The sequence below is a fragment of the Gymnoscopelus braueri genome (assembly GCF_963280865.1).
Source record: "Gymnoscopelus braueri genome assembly, chromosome: 18".
Lineage (NCBI taxonomy): Eukaryota > Metazoa > Chordata > Actinopteri > Myctophiformes > Myctophidae > Gymnoscopelus > Gymnoscopelus braueri.
The window spans coordinates 21,908,941-21,929,937 of NC_137618.1; the positions used below are offsets into that span (position 1 = coordinate 21,908,941).

The 20,997-nt window shown below is 42.6% G+C and overlaps 2 protein-coding genes across 2 annotated transcripts; one reads left to right on the top strand and one right to left on the bottom strand.

Moving 5' to 3' along the window:
- Positions 1-1,320: 1,320 nt before the first annotated feature.
- LOC308106047 (calpain-7-like) lies at positions 1,321-3,792 on the bottom strand (the record flags this gene model as incomplete). The annotated part of the gene is made up of 1 exon (XM_080457054.1): positions 1,321-3,792. One exon carries the CDS (start codon positions 3,790-3,792, stop codon positions 1,321-1,323), a length of 2,472 nt encoding a protein of 823 aa, XP_080313180.1.
- Positions 3,793-5,457: 1,665 nt separating this feature from the next.
- cep97 (centrosomal protein 97) lies at positions 5,458-20,812 on the top strand. Its single transcript, XM_080412657.1, has 11 exons — positions 5,458-5,818; positions 6,712-6,851; positions 7,614-7,772; positions 7,913-8,014; positions 8,126-8,239; positions 8,623-8,789; positions 9,099-9,263; positions 9,922-10,136; positions 10,214-10,871; positions 11,739-11,814; positions 19,441-20,812. Exons 1-11 carry the CDS (start codon positions 5,782-5,784, stop codon positions 19,972-19,974), a joined length of 2,367 nt encoding a protein of 788 aa, XP_080268783.1. The 5' UTR covers positions 5,458-5,781; the 3' UTR covers positions 19,975-20,812.
- Positions 20,813-20,997: the final 185 nt, after the last annotated feature.

The window sequence follows — 20,997 nt, forward strand, 5'->3', positions numbered from 1 at the left end:
TGGACAACAGGGGCAGATCTGGAAAAATTCAACGTTCCTTTGTATGTTGGTGAGTGATTAGCGACACATCAAACACACAACCTAAAATGACCGGCACTCTCCTTTAATGCCACTTGATGTCTCTGTTGCTGTGCATTCCAAAACCCTGCCAAATCCTCCTACCTGTAGTCCTTCCCTCACTGCAGCCGGGAGACTGTAAGGGGTGTGGCACTGCCAAAGTCCAAGAAGAAGGGTCCTTCCTGTTTGGGTAGAAAGGTGGTGGGGATGACATTGTAGATGCCTGCTGGAATATGGTCTGCCTCCATGTAGCTGAAACCCCACCTGTAATCTCCACTGGTCTTCTTCTGGAAGCCTGCTGCGGCTGCATCCACCACCGTGGACACAGTCACCACCTCAAAGCCAACATTGTACTGCCTGGACCCTCTGAGCTCAATAAGCAAGGGCCCTGGTCGTTTTAGATTAAATTGATAGATGGGGTTGTGCTTGTAGGAGTCCTTGTAGTTGCCACAGCCTCCTGCACTGGCCCCCTTCCATTGGCCGTTGATCCTTTTTATGTTTGTGAAGGGTGTTGGAATCTTGGAGAAGGTGAACTTACATCCAGAGTACACCCGGAGCGTGTAGTTGATGGTGTTTTGCTTCTCATACTGGGACACCACCAGAGTGAAGGTGTGCGTCCCTGCACTAGTCAGCCTCATCTTGGTCAAGTAGTGGGGACTGTTGATACGGATACCGTCGATGTAGGGAGGAGGATCAGCAGGGTAGTAAACTTTCTTCCCATCTGTCTTGTAAACAACAAGTGTGATGAACTCCCGATTTTGTGCAAAGTCATCCTTATCAGTGATGTGTCTGGTAAGCAGCACCCACACAGCTGCGCTGTGTGGGTGCTTAACTGGGCCCCTCCGCTTAATTACTTAATTATCCGCTGGTAACATCATATTCTGCTAACGTTTGACAGCGGTGTTGTTTATCAAAACAACCATGTTGCTTCCGAGAATGTCCTGCGCAGGAGAGTCTCGCTCTCTCTCTCGCTCTCTCTCAGCTATATTTTGTTTAATATAATGATTAATTCCTTAAATGGAAGTCAATGGGCCGGATCGAGCTGAAACTTTACCCAAATTTGGAGTCATACATACGTCATCAATCGAGAGTATGTTTTTCCCCCTGTCCGTCTGTGTGTCCGTGTGTGTGTCATTCTGTGTACAGCTAATCTCCGGCACTGTTGGCTTGATCGCAAGGAAACTGTGCACACACACTTCCTGGATGCCACAGCAGAACCTCCGCCCAAGGGAGGGCCAAATCCTCCTACCTGTAGTCCTTCCCTCACTGCAGCCGGGAGACTGTAAGGGGTGTGGCACTGCCAAAGTCCAAGAAGAAGGGTCCTTCCTGTTTGGGTAGAAAGGTGGTGGGGATGACATTGTAGATGCCTGCTGGAATATGGTCTTCCTCCATGTAGCTGAAACCCCACCTGTAATCTCCACTGGTCTTCTTCTGGAAGCCTGCTGCGGCTGCATCCACCACCGTGGACACAGTCACCACCTCAAAGCCAACATTGTACTGCCTGGACCCTCTGAGCTCAATAAGCAAGGGCCCTGGTCGTTTTAGATTAAATTGATAGATGGGGTTGTGCTTGTAGGAGTCCTTGTAGTTGCCACAGCCTCCTGCACTGGCCCCCTTCCATTGGCCGTTGATCCTTTTTATGTTTGTGAAGGGTGTTGGAATCTTGGAGAAGGTGAACTTACATCCAGAGTACACCCGGAGCGTGTAGTTGATGGTGTTTTGCTTCTCATACTGGGACACCACCAGAGTGAAGGTGTGCATCCCTGCACTAGTCAGCCTCATCTTGGTCAAGTAGTGGGGACTGTTGATACGGATACCGTCGATGTAGGGAGGAGGATCAGCAGGGTAGTAAACTTTCTTCCCATCTGTCTTGTAAACAACAAGTGTGATGAACTCCCGATTTTGTGCAAAGTCATCCTTATCAGTGATGTGTCTGGTAAGCAGCACCCACACAGCTGCGCCCCCTGCTGGACACTGGACCTCCAGTCTGAACTGAGGGTTGTTGGCCAAGCTGTAGGCATCCTTAACTGGGCCCTGCTTACCATCCCAGCTACTGTGGATGCAAGAGGATTCTCTGAACAGGCTAGGGTTCCAGCTCAGATAGATGACATTGTAGTATTGACAAAAGTCCTCCCAGGTTATCCAGAACACACCATTATCACATTTCTGTGCCGTCTTGGGATCAAAGTTGAGGTACTTGAGGAGGTCAGGAGTCCAGCTCTTCTCGTCTCTCTCGCTGAATCGTCCCTTCCATCGCAGATGGCTCCATGGGTTCTTTAGTTGAAGGAAACGCATCCCCTTGTGGTCCCGGATGTCAAGGACAGCGTAGGCATGTGTGGGCACCAGGCCCCACCTCTCCCCCTCCTCCTCTGTCATCACCCCTGTCGCCGTGGTGACGAGGACATCACCCTGATGAAACCTCTGGTACAGCATGCGGAAGGAGTCATCCTTGCTGAAGGACTGATTGTCTGAGTGCATAGCGATGCGTTCAGGGATCCAGCCAGTGAGCACGTGGAGATCAACGTTCGAGTTGGATCCAGGGAAGTCGTAGCCTCCCGTGACCTTCATGTAGGCCTTCTCAATGAGAGAGACCCACAGCTCATTCCTGTTGCTAGAGTAGGAACACAGCAGCTCCCTGTTGCGATCCACAGGCAGGTAATCATCTATGATCACCTTCCTGGGAACGCCGTTGATATGAAGTTTAACCATATACTTTCCACAAGGGTTATACTCTGGTTGCCCTCTGCGGTTCTGAGGGTAGATGATGCTGGTGATAAGCTTCTTGCTGTAACGCCTCTCATAGGCTGCGCTGACGGCCAATGAAGCCACAAACGAACAGTCAGACACCACTGTCTGTTTGATGCTGAAGCTAGACACAGACAGGATCATGGTGGGGTTATTGCAGATCTCATCTGGTCGGACCCAGCGGGAGAAGATAGCTTTCTGATTAGGTGATAGCGCCAGCTTGCCCATTTTGTCTGAGAAAGGGACAGGGAAGGCAAATCTCTCCTTCAGGTCCACACTCATAAAGGGAACATAGGCTATGCTGTTGATTGTAGATGTGCTTCTGAGCACCTCAATCTCCTCTGAGGTGTACCTCTGGCCCTGAGGCTTGCTGGACTGGACTGCCCAGACCGGCTGGGGCCGATCATGAAGGGAGAACTCTGGCCCAAGGGGAAAAAACTGACGAACCGGACCATCAGAAGGAGCACTGCTGGACTTGGCCCCAGACAGTCCCTGTCTGTCCTGAGGCTGGGCTTGAGCCGATTTGGAAAGGGCGTCTTTGAGCCCCTCCGCTCGGTCTAAAGCCTGTCGAGCCAATTTCTTCAGTTTGACCTGCAGTGCCTGGTCTGATGTCTCATTGGACGTCTTGATACACAGTTCCACAGCTTGCATGTAGAGCTCAATGGCCTCGTCACTACAGTGTAACTCATCCTCATCGAAGGCCTGGGTGACCAGGAAGTGGGCTCGCTCCAAGTCCACCTGCTGCCGCGACTTCAGTGGATCACTGCTCTGTGCCTGGACAGCATTATGGAGGGCTTGTACTCTATCCAGATACTCTGTCACCTTATCCTGAATGGCCTCAAGCTTGGACCCTGCCATGCTCGCATAGATCAGGGCTTGGGCTGCCTCCTTATAATAAAAGACAGCCTCGTTATATTTCCCATTCTGGTCACAGGTCACAGCCGTTTTAGCAAGTTTGATGGCATCCAGCTCCAACGCTGTGCAGTCCATAGTGAGACAATTTATTAAGTTAGGAAATAGGCTAGCTGGCTAACAAGCTAACGGGCAGTCCGTTTTTATATAAACTGAAGACACCAATCATTTACAGGTTTGAAAATCATACTAAATGTTACACTGGCCTTTAAATACTTAATTATCCGCTGGTAACATCATATTCTGCTAACGTTTGACAGCGGTGTTGTTTATCAAAACAACCATGTTGCTTCCGAGAATGTCCTGCGCAGGAGAGTCTCTCTCTCTCTCTCGCTCTCTCTCAGCTATATTTTGTTTAATATAATGATTAATTCCTTAAATGGAAGTCAATGGGCCGGATCGAGCTGAAACTTTACCCAAATTTGGAGTCATACATACGTCATCAATCGAGAGTATGTTTTTCCCCCTGTCCGTCTGTGTGTCCGTGTGTGTGTCATTCTGTGTACAGCTAATCTCCGGCACTGTTGGCTTGATCGCAAGGAAACTGTGCACACACACTTCCTGGATGCCACAGCAGAACCTCCGCCCCATATTTTTCACATGGGCCTTTTATAGCGCCACCAGGAGGCCGATTTGTGCACATTTTTTGACAGTACTCCTACAGATTTTGTCCAACAATCCTGCAAATCGGTACACAGTATCTCTATAGTCATTAAACGAAACTGGTCTTTCAGATTTTTCATATTTCATCCTGATTGGCTAAAATTGGCTTCCAAAGTTTGCAGGAGTACTCCACACACATTCCCATTAGGCCGAGGAAGAAATGCCACTTGAAATCTTTCAAATCAGCCTCATGGTGGCGCTATAACAGGCCGATTTGTGTTTTTACCAAAAACTGCACCGATCTGTGTAAAACTTTGTATGCACACTCTCTAGAGGCCAAGGAAAGACCTTTGCCCTGCATTTTTAACATTTGCTTTTTATAGCGCCACCAGGAGGCCGACTTATGTAAAACATTTTTTTTAATTCAGATTTTATCCAAATTTCATGCAAATCGGTACACATGATCTCTATAGTCATGTGATCAAGACGGATCTGCTTGATTTTTCATATTCCATCCTGATTGGCTAAGATTGACATCTAAAGTTTGCAGGAGTGGCCCGTTTTGAACAAAATGCCGCAAATCATGAACGCAGTGTCCGATTGCGGTGAAACACATTTGCACTACATTGAGGAACAAATGCCACCCTTTTAACATTGCCCTATTATAGCGCCACCAGGAGGCCAATTTTTGCAACACTTTTCTTTTTTATATTACTCATACAAATGTTGTCCAAACATCATGCAAATCGGTACACATTATCTCTATAGTCAAGTGATCAAGATGGTTCCGTCCGATTTTTTATATTCCATCCTGATTGGCGAATTCCGAACATTGCTGGCCCACAATAACCTACCTGACCTGGCGGAGACCTGTGCTTATTCTCAGTAGTCTATTTAACACAACTGTTGTGAATTGCTGACATAAAATAAAGTCATCCACTTCTTTAGCTGGTTTAAACATGTGATGTGATAAACTTTACGTTTAGATAAAATAGTTGCCTGTGAACATCATGTCTAAAATTCAGTTACGGGCATTTGAAGTACCCCATGCGGTTGCCTAGAGCCACAGCACAAGCGGGAACCAACATGGAGAAATTCACGTCACACTAACAGACAGTACACAACAAATCATTAACGATGTCTAGGCAGTCCAAGCGCGCTATTCTGTGTATCCATCTGTCATCGTTATGCTAGCAACGGGGGCAATGCTTTAACCGTTACAACGTAACATTAGCGTGTTTAATCCATATATTATAGGTTTAATCATCAGTTAGCTTGAACGTCCAAATGTGTAGTCCTTTGTAAAGCCTAAAGCACCAGCCACCAGAGCTACCATTGTGGAGACCGTCGTTTGGAACTACATTTTCCAGCAAACCCCCTTGAATCGTAACGAGCGTCAGGACCATTCCTGCCATACTGCAGCTTTTATAGTTAGCTACATTTGGTATTTAGTACAGCCTAAAGATGGGTGTATCAGATTTGAAAACTGATTCAAATACTGGTGAGTATTAATAACTGTGTAATCATCATATTTAACTGTTCTGGTGTCTGTGATGTGGTCAAGACTTATTGGTGGTAGACTGGTAGCTAATGTTAGTAGCTACAACCAGGATTTATTATGATGCAGCTCTGGTCCATAGCGTTAGAAGGAGTTCTCCTTATTAACTCCTTCTATATGGACCAGAGTTAATGCAGCCAGGTAGATGTATCAAAACAATCCATTTTCAGTCCCCTTTATTTCGCAATGGCGATGCCAAGTTCTAACGTTAGGAAGCTGCCAGAATAAGCCTATATTATACATTATGTATTGATTTGTTAATAAAACACTGGTGTTTGCCAAAGGTATGCTATTTGACCTCTACAAGGTGATGTCTGTTAAGGTTTTTGCCTTTGCTCAAGTATAAGTCATGTCTCTTTTTAAACGGCACCATCGGGGATGGCATGGCGTTAGCATAATGTGGGCAGCAGAACTATCAGCCTCTGAGTCTGAGGCATAGGGTCTGAGGCATAGAGTTAAAAATAAGGGTCTGAGGTCATGAGCCAGTGAAAATATCCATGTTGTCACGATGATGATAACATGAGATGACAATTGTCATCCCTGTTATCATTGTCAACAAAAATAAATTCATAGGTAGGCCTATGACATTGTCATTTCACTAGCTCTGTTGATGTATTTTTTATTAAAATGTGTCTTATATCTACTAAGTAGAACTAAGTAGATGTCTGCTTTTGTCTGTCTGTTACAATGTGTTTAATTGTGTGTTCAGCTGAGCTAATGCGTTTACCTGCTTAGTGTGACTGCATATCTAGCTGGCATGTTACAATCAATGCACTTTTGTGTGGTCATGGTGATGAGCAACATTGCGCTTATGGATTGTAATGTTTATTCGGTAGGCATATTGGACCTTTCAGCCCAGGGCATTCAAAAGTTGGACCCTAGTTTTGTCTGCTCTGATGACACTCACACTCTCATCTTGGATCGCAATCATATCATGAAACTGGATAATCTAGAAAGGAGTCCAGGCCTCCAACAGGTAACATTCCTCAATGCTGCATGTTGTTTACGACAGCAGTGTGTGTAACGTTCTTAATTTTGTTGTTCTTTGCCCATTTTCTTTGCAACATTTATTGTTTTTGTTGTATGTCTATCTTAATAGAACATCCACCAGCTATTGGACTATGTTTTAAAACATTTGACATTTTAAGGAGGCAATGCAGGGCCTTGTTCAGAAGTTGTCCACTGCTCTTGTTTGGATGGGTTAAATGCATAGGACAAATTCCAGGTTTGTGCAAATGTACTTGGCCAATACCCAGCAACAACTAAAGGGAACACATTCTTATTTTTTACTATTATTATTATTATTATGATGATTATTATTATACACAAGCATTCGTGTATTGTTTTATAGCTGATTGTAAGCATTTCATGTGGGAAAACTCCCATTTTCAACTGTTAATAACAGTTATATAATTATAATAACACAATTTTCATCCTGACCCTACGTCTAACCAATAAGCATATAAATGCTTTCCACATTATAGTCATACTTTGCAATGAAGACTTGTGGGATGGGAATATGGCGCATTTAATACATTTTCCAGATTGCATCCCCATAACTGTAGCTGTCCACACATCATTGAGATTTGAACTCATCAGATCTCCATGTAGCTAAGGATCGACCTGAGGGGATACACTACACATCTGACATTTAATGTGACCTGGCATGATCGGATGGCCAGGATGCATTGAAAAGCTGTGTAACTCCAGCCTACATCTCTCATCCCTTTCTTTCTAGCTGTCCGTTGCCAACAACCGTCTGGTGAGAATGATGGGAGTGTCTCGACTAACAGAAGTCAGAGTTCTCAACCTGCCCAATAATAGCATTGGCTACATTGAGGGTCTAAGGGACCTGCCACACCTTGAATGGCTTAACTTGGCTGGCAACAATATCAAGGTGATTATTGGAGCCATCCATTATGGTGCTAAATTGTTTCACATATTTGTATTTCATTTTTGGTTGACTGGGGTAATTTCTTTAAATGTGGCAATACATACTTACAACTATAATTTTAACTCATTAAACACTTTATTCAGGTCATTGAGCATCTTGGCAATTGTGTTGCCCTTCAACACCTGGACCTGTCTGACAATAATATATCTAACATCGGTGATCTGACCAAACTGTTGGCCTTAAAGGTAAGCATTGATGAAGATTGAGTTCAAAGGGAAAGTGTGAACATTTAACAAATGATGGCAAGGTCATGGTATTGGTGCACCTTTTATTATTGGTTGTAATTTTTTTCACAGACACTTTTGCTCCATGGAAACAGCGTTACAACACTTCGTACTGTTCCTATCCACCTACCTGCTCACTTATCAATCCTCTCCCTGGCAGAAAATGAGATCCAGGATCTCAACGAAGTAATGTCATCTTTTTAGTTTTTCATGTATGTGCAAGAAAATGAAATATACTGTAGTGATAAATTAATTGCCAGCATTTACATGATTTGTTTGGCTTCTTTTAGTGTGTAGGCTCTTCAAAGTAACATTTGATGGGGGGGGGGGGGGGGAACAAACAAAACGAAGGCCTGTTCTCTTATAATGACTGAAGCAACAACAACCAGGATATTGAATTATTTATTGACAGTCTCGCCATGGCATTTAGTATGGCAGCAGCCTGAAACATGTTTGTCAATAAATAATTCAATGAACTGACTCATCATAAAAGTTCAGAGAATCTAATGTTATAATGACTAATTTCAGGACTTGTAATTTTTCTGCCTCTCTTCCTCTGCATTTCCTAGGTTTCATACCTGGCACCTCTCCATGAACTGGAACAGCTGTCCATTATGAGCAACCCTTGTGTCATGGCGACCCCCTCGCTGCCTGGATTTGACTACCGACCATACATCATGAGCTGGTGCCTAAACCTGAAAATCTTGGACGGATATGTAGTCGCACAAAAAGAAGGGTGTGTATGGACTTGTGCTGTCGAATAGAAGGGTGTGTATGGACTTGTGCTGTAGAATGTCGTCCCTATAATAAGTCAGAAGCAGTTTATTGCCAAGCACACCTTAAAAAAATTGGTTGCCTTGGACTTGACTAGACAGCAGACATAAAGGTCTGTTTGATGTTAAGCATTGTTGAGGTGACATTTCCAGAATGTTTGTTAATGATGATACAGTGTATGATGAGGAATGAGTACCTGAGCCCAGTGTAGCAGAAGAAATTGTGATGGATTGTTTATTTAATTTCTTTACTGTTATTTTTGTGAGCACAGTTTGAAAGCAGAATGGCTGTACAGCCAGGGCAAAGGTCGCTCATATCGACCGGGTCAGCATGTACAGCTGGTTCAGTACCTGGCAACTGTGTGCACTCTGATCTCGACTCCAGCCCTGGAGACCGCAGAAGACGCCAAGTTGGAGAAGATCCTGACTAAACAGAGGTAAGCGTGAAAACATTGATCCCAGACTGGATGTGCCAATATTTCCTTCAACTTAACAAAGACAAAACCGAGATAATTGTCTTTGGTGCCAAGGACAAAGGCTGAAAGTTAGTGTTCACCTTGACTTCCCTTTCTTTGAAGACTAACAAACATGGGCACACGGCCGGCGCCGCGAGGGGGCGACGGCCCCTCAAGCGTACCGTTCTGCCCCCTCAGTCAATAAATATAAAACTTTTTTAATTAACATAATATCAATGGAGCACAGTTTCAAAATGCATATTCGGAAATGGACGAAAAACAGACAGAATCTGCTGCAAGTGCAACCACCTCTGTTCATGGGCTCGCAACTAGCACTGTGAGTGTGGACGATAACAACAACACAAGCAGCATGGTCCAGTCGCGGACCGTGACTGACTGACAGACAGACAGCTGCTGTAAATAGCCACCTTGACTCCACGACACTGTAAATGTCAAAGACACCTAACTTAATATATTGAGGGCAAATAAATTGCCTACATTAAAAAAATATTTAAAAAAATCTCTCCGGTACTTTCACCCCCCCCCCCCACCTTTCTCCGCTGACGCCGGGCATGCATGGGCATTCATGAAAAATATTCAATTTACTGACATCCTGCTTGACCTGCCTTCTTTCTCCCAGGTTTCACCAAAGGCAGCTTTTGCACCAGACCCATGAGGGCTTTCGCAGCCCTCCTCGCCCAACTCAACTAGATGTGGAGGCCCACAGCCCTCAGCATACGGTCCCTCAAGGGGGAGCCAGAGAGACAAACAAAGCCATTGCACCTTCACCAACTGCTACTCCATCAAGCAGAGAGACGGGTAGCACATCAGTGCTATTAGGGCTTCCTCCCTCAGGTATCAGTTTTCTTTATAATGCATCCTCGTTCCAGAGATTGAGCTGTCTTGTCATCGTCTTTCTCTTCTTGCTTTAGAGCCAACTCTGCAGATTAATACGTGGGTGGGCACGGAATCATCTCACCCATCAGCTCCTGTGATTCACAGCCCCAGGGTGGCTGAGGAGCACCTCCAGATGGAAGACGTGCAAACAGATGAGGAGAGGGTCAATGGTAGCCTGCTCTCTGAGTCCACCTTTCTCCCCATCAGTTCTAACCCAGATCCCCAACCAAACCACTCTGAGAGTGAGGATGAAACTGAGACATTTGAGCCTGACTCCCTGGCCCCAGAGTGTCCGAACTGGCGGAAGAAACCTGTTATGGAAAAGACTTATCCTCCACCTTCATGGGAAGATAAAGAAAATGCAGGAAGGGCAGCTAAGTCGACAGGAAGTCATCCGAGTTGTGCTTCAGCCACAATTGCTGGCCAACAGGGGGACAGAGGCAACCAACCTCAGAGTAATCTTTTTCAGGAAATCTCGTCTGAGCCAAAGGTTGGCCCCAGGCATGAAGAATCTGTGGTTGATGCTACTAAATCATGCTCCTTTGAGTCAGATAGGGCAGCAGTCAGAATCCAGTCTTGGTGGAGGGGACTGCACACTCGCCATCACCATCCGGTTGCCAGAGAGGTGCGAAGTGAAATCCGTTTACGTAGGATGCAAGATCACATACTCTTCCTTTCTGGAGAGTTTGAAAGGTATGACACAGATTTTCTCCATAGATAGCAGGTGGTGCAATCTGTAATGCTTTTTGTTTTTTGTAGTATAATTTCATCCTGAGTCATCAATATGATGTCATACTGGCCTAGACTCCATATTTGGGCATGCCTGACAAGGAACGCCATATGCGCATAAAAGGGACACAGACACAGAAATCTAACGCACAAATCTGGCGAGCGTTGCGGTTACCGGCGGGCATGCATTTCCAACTTGCATCGTTCACGACTTGCATCGTTCACAAGTAGGCCGGTGCCTGTTTATTGGCCATACTTAGTTGACCGGCAGCATATAAATAACAGGGTTCCCACGGTCATGAAATTCCTGGAAATATTTTGGAATTCGTTTTCCAGGCCTGGCGAAGGTTTGGAATTAATAAAATGTTTTGGGAAATGTTTGGATATTAATATTTTTTTGCTATTAATTTTGTTCATAAAAAACATGTCTAACATTACTTGAAATACATAACATGGTAAGAATTAGTGATGCGTTGCACAAGCTGTGTGAGTGCGGCCTAATGTATACAGGACATCACGTGACAAAAATAATCGATTTTCAAGGTTGCACGGTGACAAGTTGTTAGCTTGTAGCTCTGTTCTTTTTGTCACGTGACATCTTCTCTCGGGTCTGTCTCGGGGCATTGATAGCGCACTGGTGTAAGAGCCTCATTATTGCACCGTATGATTGCTATAGGCCTGGAAATGTGGGGAAATACTTTGGAAAAGTTTTGAAAATTCATCGTTCAAAATGTCTGGGAACCCTGAAATAATATATATGATGTGATGTTATTGATTTGGAAAGACATCAAAGATTCTAATTGCAAAGAAATGATTGTGTTTACGATGCAGAGTGCAGAAATTGTATGAAGAAGAGCGACTACAAAGGCTGGTTCAGGAGGAGGCTGTGAAGTTTCTGTGGAAACAGGTCAGTGACCAAAATTATTGATGCAAATACATACAGCCAGGTTCAAAATTGTACACACTTTCACATGAAGGGTTTCCGGTTTCCGATCTTGGCTGACAAGATTCTATTTCAAATGTTAAATTGGCCGACCATAACCTACATAATCTTCTTTCATTTTTGTTACTATCATGTTAACTGTTTTATGATGCCAACATAGTCAGTCACTTGCCTATTCGTCAATCGCTTTGCTCCAAAACGCTTTCTTCATTGACAGTCACTGTGCTTGTACAGTATTATATCCACGTCGGTTCCAAAGTCAGTTCCATGTAATTTCCAGCTTTCAGAGGTGGACAAAGTACTCAACCCCAGTACTTGAGTAAGAGTACAGATACTCCTGGTCAAATTTACTCCACTACAAGTAAAAGTAGCTCAGTCAAAATGTTACTCAAGTAAGAGTAAAAAAGTAATTGCTTTTAAATATACTTAAGTATTCAAAAGTACATGCTTTTAAAAATACTTAAGTAAAAGTAAAAGTCCTTTGAAGTCCTCGACTACCTCAAGCACTGTCCCGTTGGCAGTGGCAATGATGTCCTCTGTGTTAAATACCCATACTTTGGTTTTCTTGACATAGAGCTTGAGGCAGATCTTCCTGCACTCCATTTCTACTGCCAGTAGTTCCCTTACATTCTCTGCTGTGTCTGAGACTCGGGCAATGTCATCTGCATAGTAGATGTCAGTAATCATGATGGGAGTCACTAGCTAATCAATCAATCAATCAATCAATCAATCAATAAAACGTTATTTATAGAGCACATTTTCACACAACCTTAGTTGACCAAAGTGCTGCACAGTTAAAGCAAAGTAATTACATCAAATCAAAGAACAAAAACACATAACATGTATAAAATACATTACATGTATGCATATAGGAGACACAGACACAGAGCGAGATTGTATTTACACCTATACACAGAAGGTAGGAAACGTTAGATAGGAGTTAAAATAGGAATTTTTAGGAGTGGACCAGAGAGAAAAGGTGAGTTTTTAGTAAGGACTTAAAATCTTGATGGACTTGGCAGATCTGATGTGGGGGGAGATTGTTCCACAGCTCTGGGGCTGCCACCGCAAAAGCACGGTCAGCTTAGTCTTCCTTGGGACGAGCGTGAACCCCAGTGCCTCAAAAGATTATTATTTTCTCATGAGGAAATAACAGGAGTCACACATGAGTGACACATCGCTGACAAAGCTGCACTCAGATCACATTAATTATATTCAAGTTCTTAATGTACTTTGGTGATAATCTGATAAAGAAAATCTATTTGGTACACATTCTCAGATCCAGGGCCATCAACTGTGACCTTTTTGTCAAGATACAATAATATTCAGCTTCAAAGATTAGGACATGGAGCTAACTTTAAACTGAGACCGACCGTAAAAAAAATGATAAATGCATAGAGTAACTGTCATGAAGGGCGTTTTGATTACAGTGATTACACATATTTTTCACCAGCTCATAAGTAAAGAGGATGTGTTCACAAAGAGGAAGCTGTTGTCTGCATTTTCATATGAACCCACACGCACAACCGTTAACTTCAAAACAAGATGACACCGACATGCACAGCGGCAAACTTCACCCTGTCAAAACAAGATGGCACAGAGACAAGTTGACTTGCTTGGTCTCATACAACCTTTGATTTCCTATACTAATACATCTCACCTGTGTGAGACATGACCTTTGACACAATCTAAATGTCTCAATAGAAGAGCAGGGAGACAAAATATAGCCGACCCAATTGTATAAGTTATATTGTATTAACAATACTACCATACAGATAGGACAACATTACGTTTTATTCATAAAAAAAACCTCTTTAAGTAGATCTCATGTCATTATTTTTTACAGTGCTTTTAAAAATACTTAAAGGGTCTACACCATGAAAATCACCTTTTTCTTGTTTTTTTGTATTTTTTGGTGTCCCCAGTGTCTCTTTTTTTTAAATTCAGTCATTCCTTCTCATTTCATGGATTTCCAGAATGGGCGTGTCTGAACAGGCGATCTCAGAATGGAAATGTTCATGATGTCACAAACATTTTTGATGGCAAACCCAATGTTAAATGAAAAGTGCCCGAATCGCTCCGAAACTTTTTCTACCCCCCCTAAGTGGGGGTCTACGAACAAATACTTCGGGCTCGGATTTTGGCTCCGCCCCCCGGAAGTGGGTGAAACAGGCACCTCAAACACTTGGTGGAATTGTTCAAAAATGTTCAAAGTGTTTTTTTTTCGATTTTGTATTTTTCTTAGATGCTTCTTTTTATGCACAATTTTTCCTTTTTTTTTTTTTTTTTTAATCTTTTTTTAATAATTTTTAATAATAAAACAGACAGAATTGCTCAGTAGCCCCCCCCTGCCCAAGAGGACGTTTTGGTATTGCAGCTGAAAGTGCTGTATAAGCCAGAGACAATTGACTTGGGATGAGTATATCTGAGTGATGATTTAGGCTCAAACCTTTTGAAAAAGGTTTGAGGGACATACACCATATGATATTAAATATCAAATATTTTTTTTAAATTCATGGTGTAGATCCTTTAAAGTAAAAGTAGAAGCACATAGCCATAGCTGAGTGGTTAGTGAGCCCGCCTAGGGAGCCAGAGGCCCTGGTTGCCCCAGGTACGATTCCAGGCCACGCCAGCATATGTGTCGATGAAATGAAATTTGTCCCTGAGCAAGACTCTTAACCCCTAATTGCTCACAGGCCCTCATTGGAAACAAGCCCGCAAGGACTTTCATGAACGTCCTGTTAAAAGGAATTATCCATATCCTTATCCTACATTTCTTAATTTTTATATCAATGAATTGCTGTAATGTTTTCACAATTAATTTATAGGACCGTGTAACTCTTGTTTCAGAGAAGTAACTCTTTGAAACCACCTGTACTGCAAGCACTGATGTGCTTGTAGAAGCACTACGTTATACAAAGCCTGCAGAAACACCTATAAAAACGAAAATAGAAATGACTGAACCAGAACTAAATACTTTTACTCCTATACACCCATACAAGATGTAACAAAGAGGTGAGCGGAGGGGGAAGCCAGAAACACGGCTAGTGTGAGAGCAGAAGTGTGACCAATTGCATTTTAGGGAAGAAAAAAGAAACGGCCAACCTAAAAGTACTCAGTACTTTACAACCTTCCTCTTTGTGGTCACAAAGAGGAAGCTGTTGTCTGCATTTTCATATGTACCCACACGCACAACTGTTAACTTCACCAAAACAAGATTACACCGACATGCACAGCGGCGAACTTCACCCTGTCAAAACAAGATGGCACAGAGACAAGTTGACTTGCTTGGTCTCCATACAACCTTTGATTTCCTATACTAATACATCTGGTCAAAATTCATGTCAGATCCTGTGTGAGACATGACCTTTGACACGATCTAAATGTCTCAATAAAGAGGCGAGAGGATAGTCTGGTTCACTATGTAATTTTGTCGGATTTTTTTGAAGATTTGCAAAACTATACATTTTTGGAAAGGTTATTGTCTAAGGAATCAGAAAATCAATGTTTGCATTTGCCCAGATGTGTATATGGCGGCCATATTGGCAATTATAAAATGGCCACCCTAAAATGTACGTTTTTTAATATCTCGGCCTCTAAATAAGCTGGAACATTGATTTTAACTCTTAAACCTACATTTTCAGTGTCGAGGAATCCAATGGTGGTAATTATAAAGCTACAACACTTTACAATATTAACCCTTAGATGCATGACTGAGTCCAAAATGACCAGATGTGGTTGTTTTCTTGCAATATCTTTGTAATTAAAAAAACATTTATCAATTAATATTGAAGATTTGCAAAACTACATTTTTGGAAAGGTTATTGTCTAAGGAATCATAAAATCAATGTTTGCATTTGCCCAGATGTCTGTGGCCATATTGGAATTGACAAAATGGCCGCCGTAAAATGTATGTTTTGTAATATCTTGGCTTCTAAATAAGATGGAACATTGTTTTTAATGGCTAAACCTACATTTTCAGGGTCAAGGAATCCAATGGTGCAAGTTATCATTTCATTTTTTGTAACATCCCATTGACATAATCCATCATATGGGTAAAAATAGCACAGCCCAGGCAGTCAGTCAGATACTAACTCAGTGTTCTTTTTATTTATTTTAACTGTGAACTTTGGATGTTTGTGTAACCATCTTAAACATCATGACATGTGTAATCTTAGACAGTCTCTATCCATCATCATCATCATCATCATCATCATCATCATCATCATCATCATCATCATCATCACTTTCGTGCATCACAGCTTGGGAATCATCATCGTTCTGGCACTGGCTGCTGCACTGACACATTTCAGTACAGGCTAAGTCCTTAGCTTTGCAGGAACATCTGCCAGAAGAACAGTCTGATTTGCACTTGCATTGAACCATCTCAAGGATGGCCTTTGGAGCTGGGAGGACCTCTGTGGTCGTTGGTTTCAGCATGCCACCCGAGTGTTTGAAGTACCCATTTTGCAGGGGATCCAGCTGTGGATCCTGCAGAGCAATGGCTGCTTGTGCCCATGCCCTTGTTTGGACATGGACTCTCAAAATGTGCTGTTTCAGAGCTCCAGGTGTTGGAGGGAGCTTGTCACTTTCTGCCCTGTGCTTGCAGAACAGATGCCATCGCAGTTCAGGGATTGTCTTGATGTTGATACCCTTGGGTGAGTAAGCTGCACATACAAAGGACTCCAGTGTTGACAGCATTCCTTCTGTCACTTCTGCTTCATCCAAAAGCATCTGCAGAGCTTTGATAATATCGCCATCCGTTTTGAGGTAGACCTGCAGCCAGGTTGCCTTGCTTATACGGGAGAACCTCCCTGTGTTGTCGGCCCCAGTGAATGCATGGAAGGCTGGCAAAGCCTTTGCTCTTTCTTTACCTAGAGCTCGCCACAATCTTCAATCTGCACAACACCAGAGGCCATAGAAATGGACGTGTTCATCAGCAGGAGGTCATAGTTTGCTGTGACTAGCACTAAAACGTCCGTATCTGGGGAGAAAAATACCAACGGTGCATCAGGTGGGTTTCGCTGTGAAGCCAGCACAGCCTGGTGGATCAGCAGTGTGTCTGCTTCTTCGTGGTTATTTTCTTCAAAGACCAGGTCTTTGTTGCTCCTGGTGTATCTAGAAGCAGACGTGATGATCAGCTTGGAGGATCCCCTGTTGTACTCTAGTGTTTTGGTATCAAGATAGTCAGTCAGATCAGCCTTCGTCTTGTCATGGGAGAGGAACCTGCTCATCGGGATGTGTTTGATGGTAGGCAAGGCAACCTGGCTGCAGGTCTACCTCAAAACCGATGAAGATGTTATCAATGCTCTACAGATGCTTTTGGATGAAGCAGAAGTGATGGAAGGAATGCTGTCAACACTGGAGTCCTTACAGCTTACTCACCCAAGGGTATCAACATCAAGACAATCCCTGAACTGCGATGGCATCTGTTCTGCAAACACAGGGCAGAAAGTGACAAGCTCCCTCCAACACCTGGAGCTCTGAAGCAGCACATCTTGAGAATCCATGTCCAAACAAGGGCATGGGCACAAGCAGCCATTAATATGCAGGATCCACAGTTGCATCCCCTGCAAAATGGGTACTTCAAACACTTGGATGGCATGCTGAAACCAACGACCACAGAGGTCCTCCCAGCCCAAAAGGCCATCCTTGAGATGGTTCAATGCAAGTGTAAATCTGACTGTTCTTCTGGCAGATGTTCCTGCAAAGCTAAGGACTTAGCCTATACTGAAATGTGTCATTGCAGCAGCCAGTGTCAGAACGATGACGATTCCCAAGCTGTGACGCACGAAAGTGATGATGATGATGATGATGATGATGATGCATAGACTGTCTAAGATTACACATGTCATGATGTTTAAGATGGTTACACAAACATCCAAAGTTCACAGTTAAAAGAAATAAAAAGAACACTGAGTTAGTATCTGACTGACTGCCTGGGCTGTGCTGTTTTTACCCATATGATGGATTATGTCAATGGGATGATACAAAAAATGAAATGATAACTTGCACCATTGGATTCCTTGACCCTGAAAATGTAGGTTTAGCCATTAAAAACAATGTTCCATCTTATTTAGAAGCCAAGATATTACAAGACATACATTTTACGGCGGCCATTTTGTCAATTCCAATATGGCCACAGACATCTGGGCAAATGCAAAAATTGATTTTATGATTTCTTAGACAATAACCTTTCCAAAAATGTATAGTTTTGCAAATCTTCAATATGAATTGATAAATGTTTTTTAATTACAAAGATATTGCAAGAAAACAACCACATCTGGTCATTTTGGACTAAGTCATGCATCTAAGGGTTAATATTGTAAAGTTTTGTAGCTTTATAATTACCACCATTGGATTCCTCAACACTGAAAATGTAGGTTTAGGAGTTAAAATCAATGTTCCAGCTTATTTAGAGGCCGAGATATTAAAAAACGTACATTTTAGGGTGGCCATTTTGTAATTGCCAATATGGCCGCCATATACACATCTGGGCAAATGCAAACATTGATTTTCTGATTCCTTAGACAATAACCTTTCCAAAAATGTATAGTTTTGCAAATCTTCAAAAAAATCCTACAACATTGTAAATCTAAGCATAAGGAACCAGACTAGGAGGGGGAAGCCAGAAACACGGCTAATGTGAGAGCAGAAGTGTGGCCAATTGCATTATAGGGAAGAAAAACTAAACTGCCAACCTAAAAGTACTCAGTACTTTCCAGCCTTCCTAGAAATGTACTTGAGTAAAAGTAAAATATTTTTCTTGGAAATGTACTCAAGTAAGAGTAATAAGTATTTAAAAAATCTAATACTCAAGTACTCAGTGGACTTAAGTACAGTACTCAAGTACATTTACTCCGTTACTGTCCACCACTGCCAGCTTTACAGACTGTACTAACTTGCTCATTGCAATGAATTGATGAATTACAGTATGTCATTTTGTGACATGTACAACCTATATGAAAGATGACTGCTTGGTTTTATCCTTCATTGTAGCTACTGCTGCTCATGATCAATGCTGATCATTTGTTACTCCCCATTTCATATAGGTCGCACGGCTCGCACCCTTTGTAAATCCATTCATTCAGTATGAATGTATTTCACTTATTATTTCACTTTAAAAGACTTCTGGGTTCATTGTCACATCTCTGACTTTTGTGCACCTCAGACAATTTTTAAGTTGCTTGATTCAATATTTTGATATTAATTTGATCAGACAAGCCCCCCTCCTCTGAGCCCATTCAACTTCAAAACCCACGTTAACCATGTTAGACTAATTTAAAAAACATGTTGATGGCAGATATTGTCATTTTTATTTTATTTTTGTTTTCTAATGTTACACATTTGTTGGACATGTTTTTTCAATGAGTCTATGACATGGTTATAGTGGAGTTTGAAGTTGAATGGGCTTATATAGGAGGATGCCTGTCTGATCAACTCCGTGTCCGACCGCTGATCAACTATTTTTGTTAATAATACTTTTTGCCTCCAAAGTGGTTTGCTGTTTAATTTGTTTTGAATTTAAACAAGTATGTTAGACTGCCTTTACTACTTCACATACAAATGTTTCCTGCCATCTCTATGTAGGTCCAGTCTATGCAAAAGTGGCAGCAGTCTGTTGAGCAGCAGCTAGCCAGCATTCCTCAGGCTGTGACCCCAGCTCAAAACTCAGCCTCTGGGCTTTGCCAGCCCGTCCTCAATCTGCCCCTGCCTGTCGCATCTAGCACTGCAGATCCTGCATGCACGGACATCTCCTTTCCAGATTCTGGCTTCCAGTCAACCGGTGAGCAGCCAGCAGGACGAGAGGACAGCTTCCTGAGCAGCGGGACAGCGGACTCTCTGGAAACGGTGCGAGCATTGAATTTGGCGGCCCCTAATTCAATAGGGACAGACCAGACTGGGAACAGTCCAGACTGCAGTCTGCTGGAGCAGTACCTTAACTCAGTACAGCAGCGGGAAGAGGAGTCAGAGGAGGGCATGTCCAGCGATAGAACAGAGACACCTCAGCCCCCCTCACCCTTCTCTCCCAACAAAATGGTTCAGCCCACCTCGCCGTTAGACAAGCAATCAGAACTGCAGTGCAAACAGGAAACTCCTCCCAGTCCTGTCTTAACAGCCTGAAGAACGTAACAAGCACTATGTGCACACATTCTGCTCTGGCTTAAGTATCTACTGTATATATGGAAGCCTGTTTCCGTCAATGTGGTGAAAGAAAAAATATCCTTTCTCATAATTATGACTTAGTATCTCATAATTATGAGTTACTTTCTCATAATTATGAGAGACTAAGTCATAATTATGAGAAAGCATCTAATTATTATGACTTTTTTCTTACACCACATTGGCGGAAACGGGCTTCCATATGTATAGATATGTTGTTGCTTTTGGAAACATTGCCCATGTCTGAAAGTACTTCTCGTGAGCATCATCAACCCAGACGCCAGATAAAAACGTGGTGAAGCGGTAGCTTCCTCTGAATGTAACTCCAGTTTATGTTGCTGAAAGTTTAAGTTGTAGGACATTTTCCCTGTTTCATGATGATTCACAAGAAAAGACCTTGCTTATTTGCTTAATAGGACAATCGTGGCCTGGAACATTTTAAGTTCACTTAAGTAGCTCAGTACTTTTTACAGATTAAAAAAGACCGTGAACTTAATCACATATCTATTTGATATCCAATACTTCAATTTGTCAGAAACTGCAATAAGTCATTTTAGGATTATAAGAATATGCCCTGTGTCCACAGGAAATTATAAAACATATAGGTTACGTTGTGAGAGCAGTAACACTGTAGGCTAAATGGGCATTGGAAGATGTATATAATTTTGCATAACTATAGAGCAGTGCCTGCTCATTTTTGCTGTGACTACTTATCTGAAGTTCTAATGTTGAAAGAAAAATGTTAACACTTTAGATTATTTATCTCCCTAAAATTAAATAAATCGATTTTTTTTTCTCACATGGTTTCATGTTTCATTGGTGAAATATTTTGTGATCAGCAATGTTAGATGTTTCTTGTTAGGTATAAGTCCTTTGTGACCATAAGTGACCATGTCTGACATAATGGCATGTTTATACGGCATTTATTGACCCCATATCATTTTTTTAAATTGTCCATTCAGACTAAATGTATTCTCATGACTA

Bases quoted from the DNA above. Each gene is read 5' to 3' on its own strand.
- cep97 (XM_080412657.1), top strand. From the start codon at position 5,782: ATGGGTGTATCAGATTTGAAAACTGATTCAAATACTG. The intron at 8,015-8,125 runs GTAAGCATTGAT...TTTTTTTCACAG, and splicing joins CCAAACTGTTGGCCTTAAAG to ACACTTTTGCTCCATGGAAA. The intron at 8,240-8,622 runs GTAATGTCATCT...TGCATTTCCTAG, and splicing joins AGATCCAGGATCTCAACGAA to GTTTCATACCTGGCACCTCT.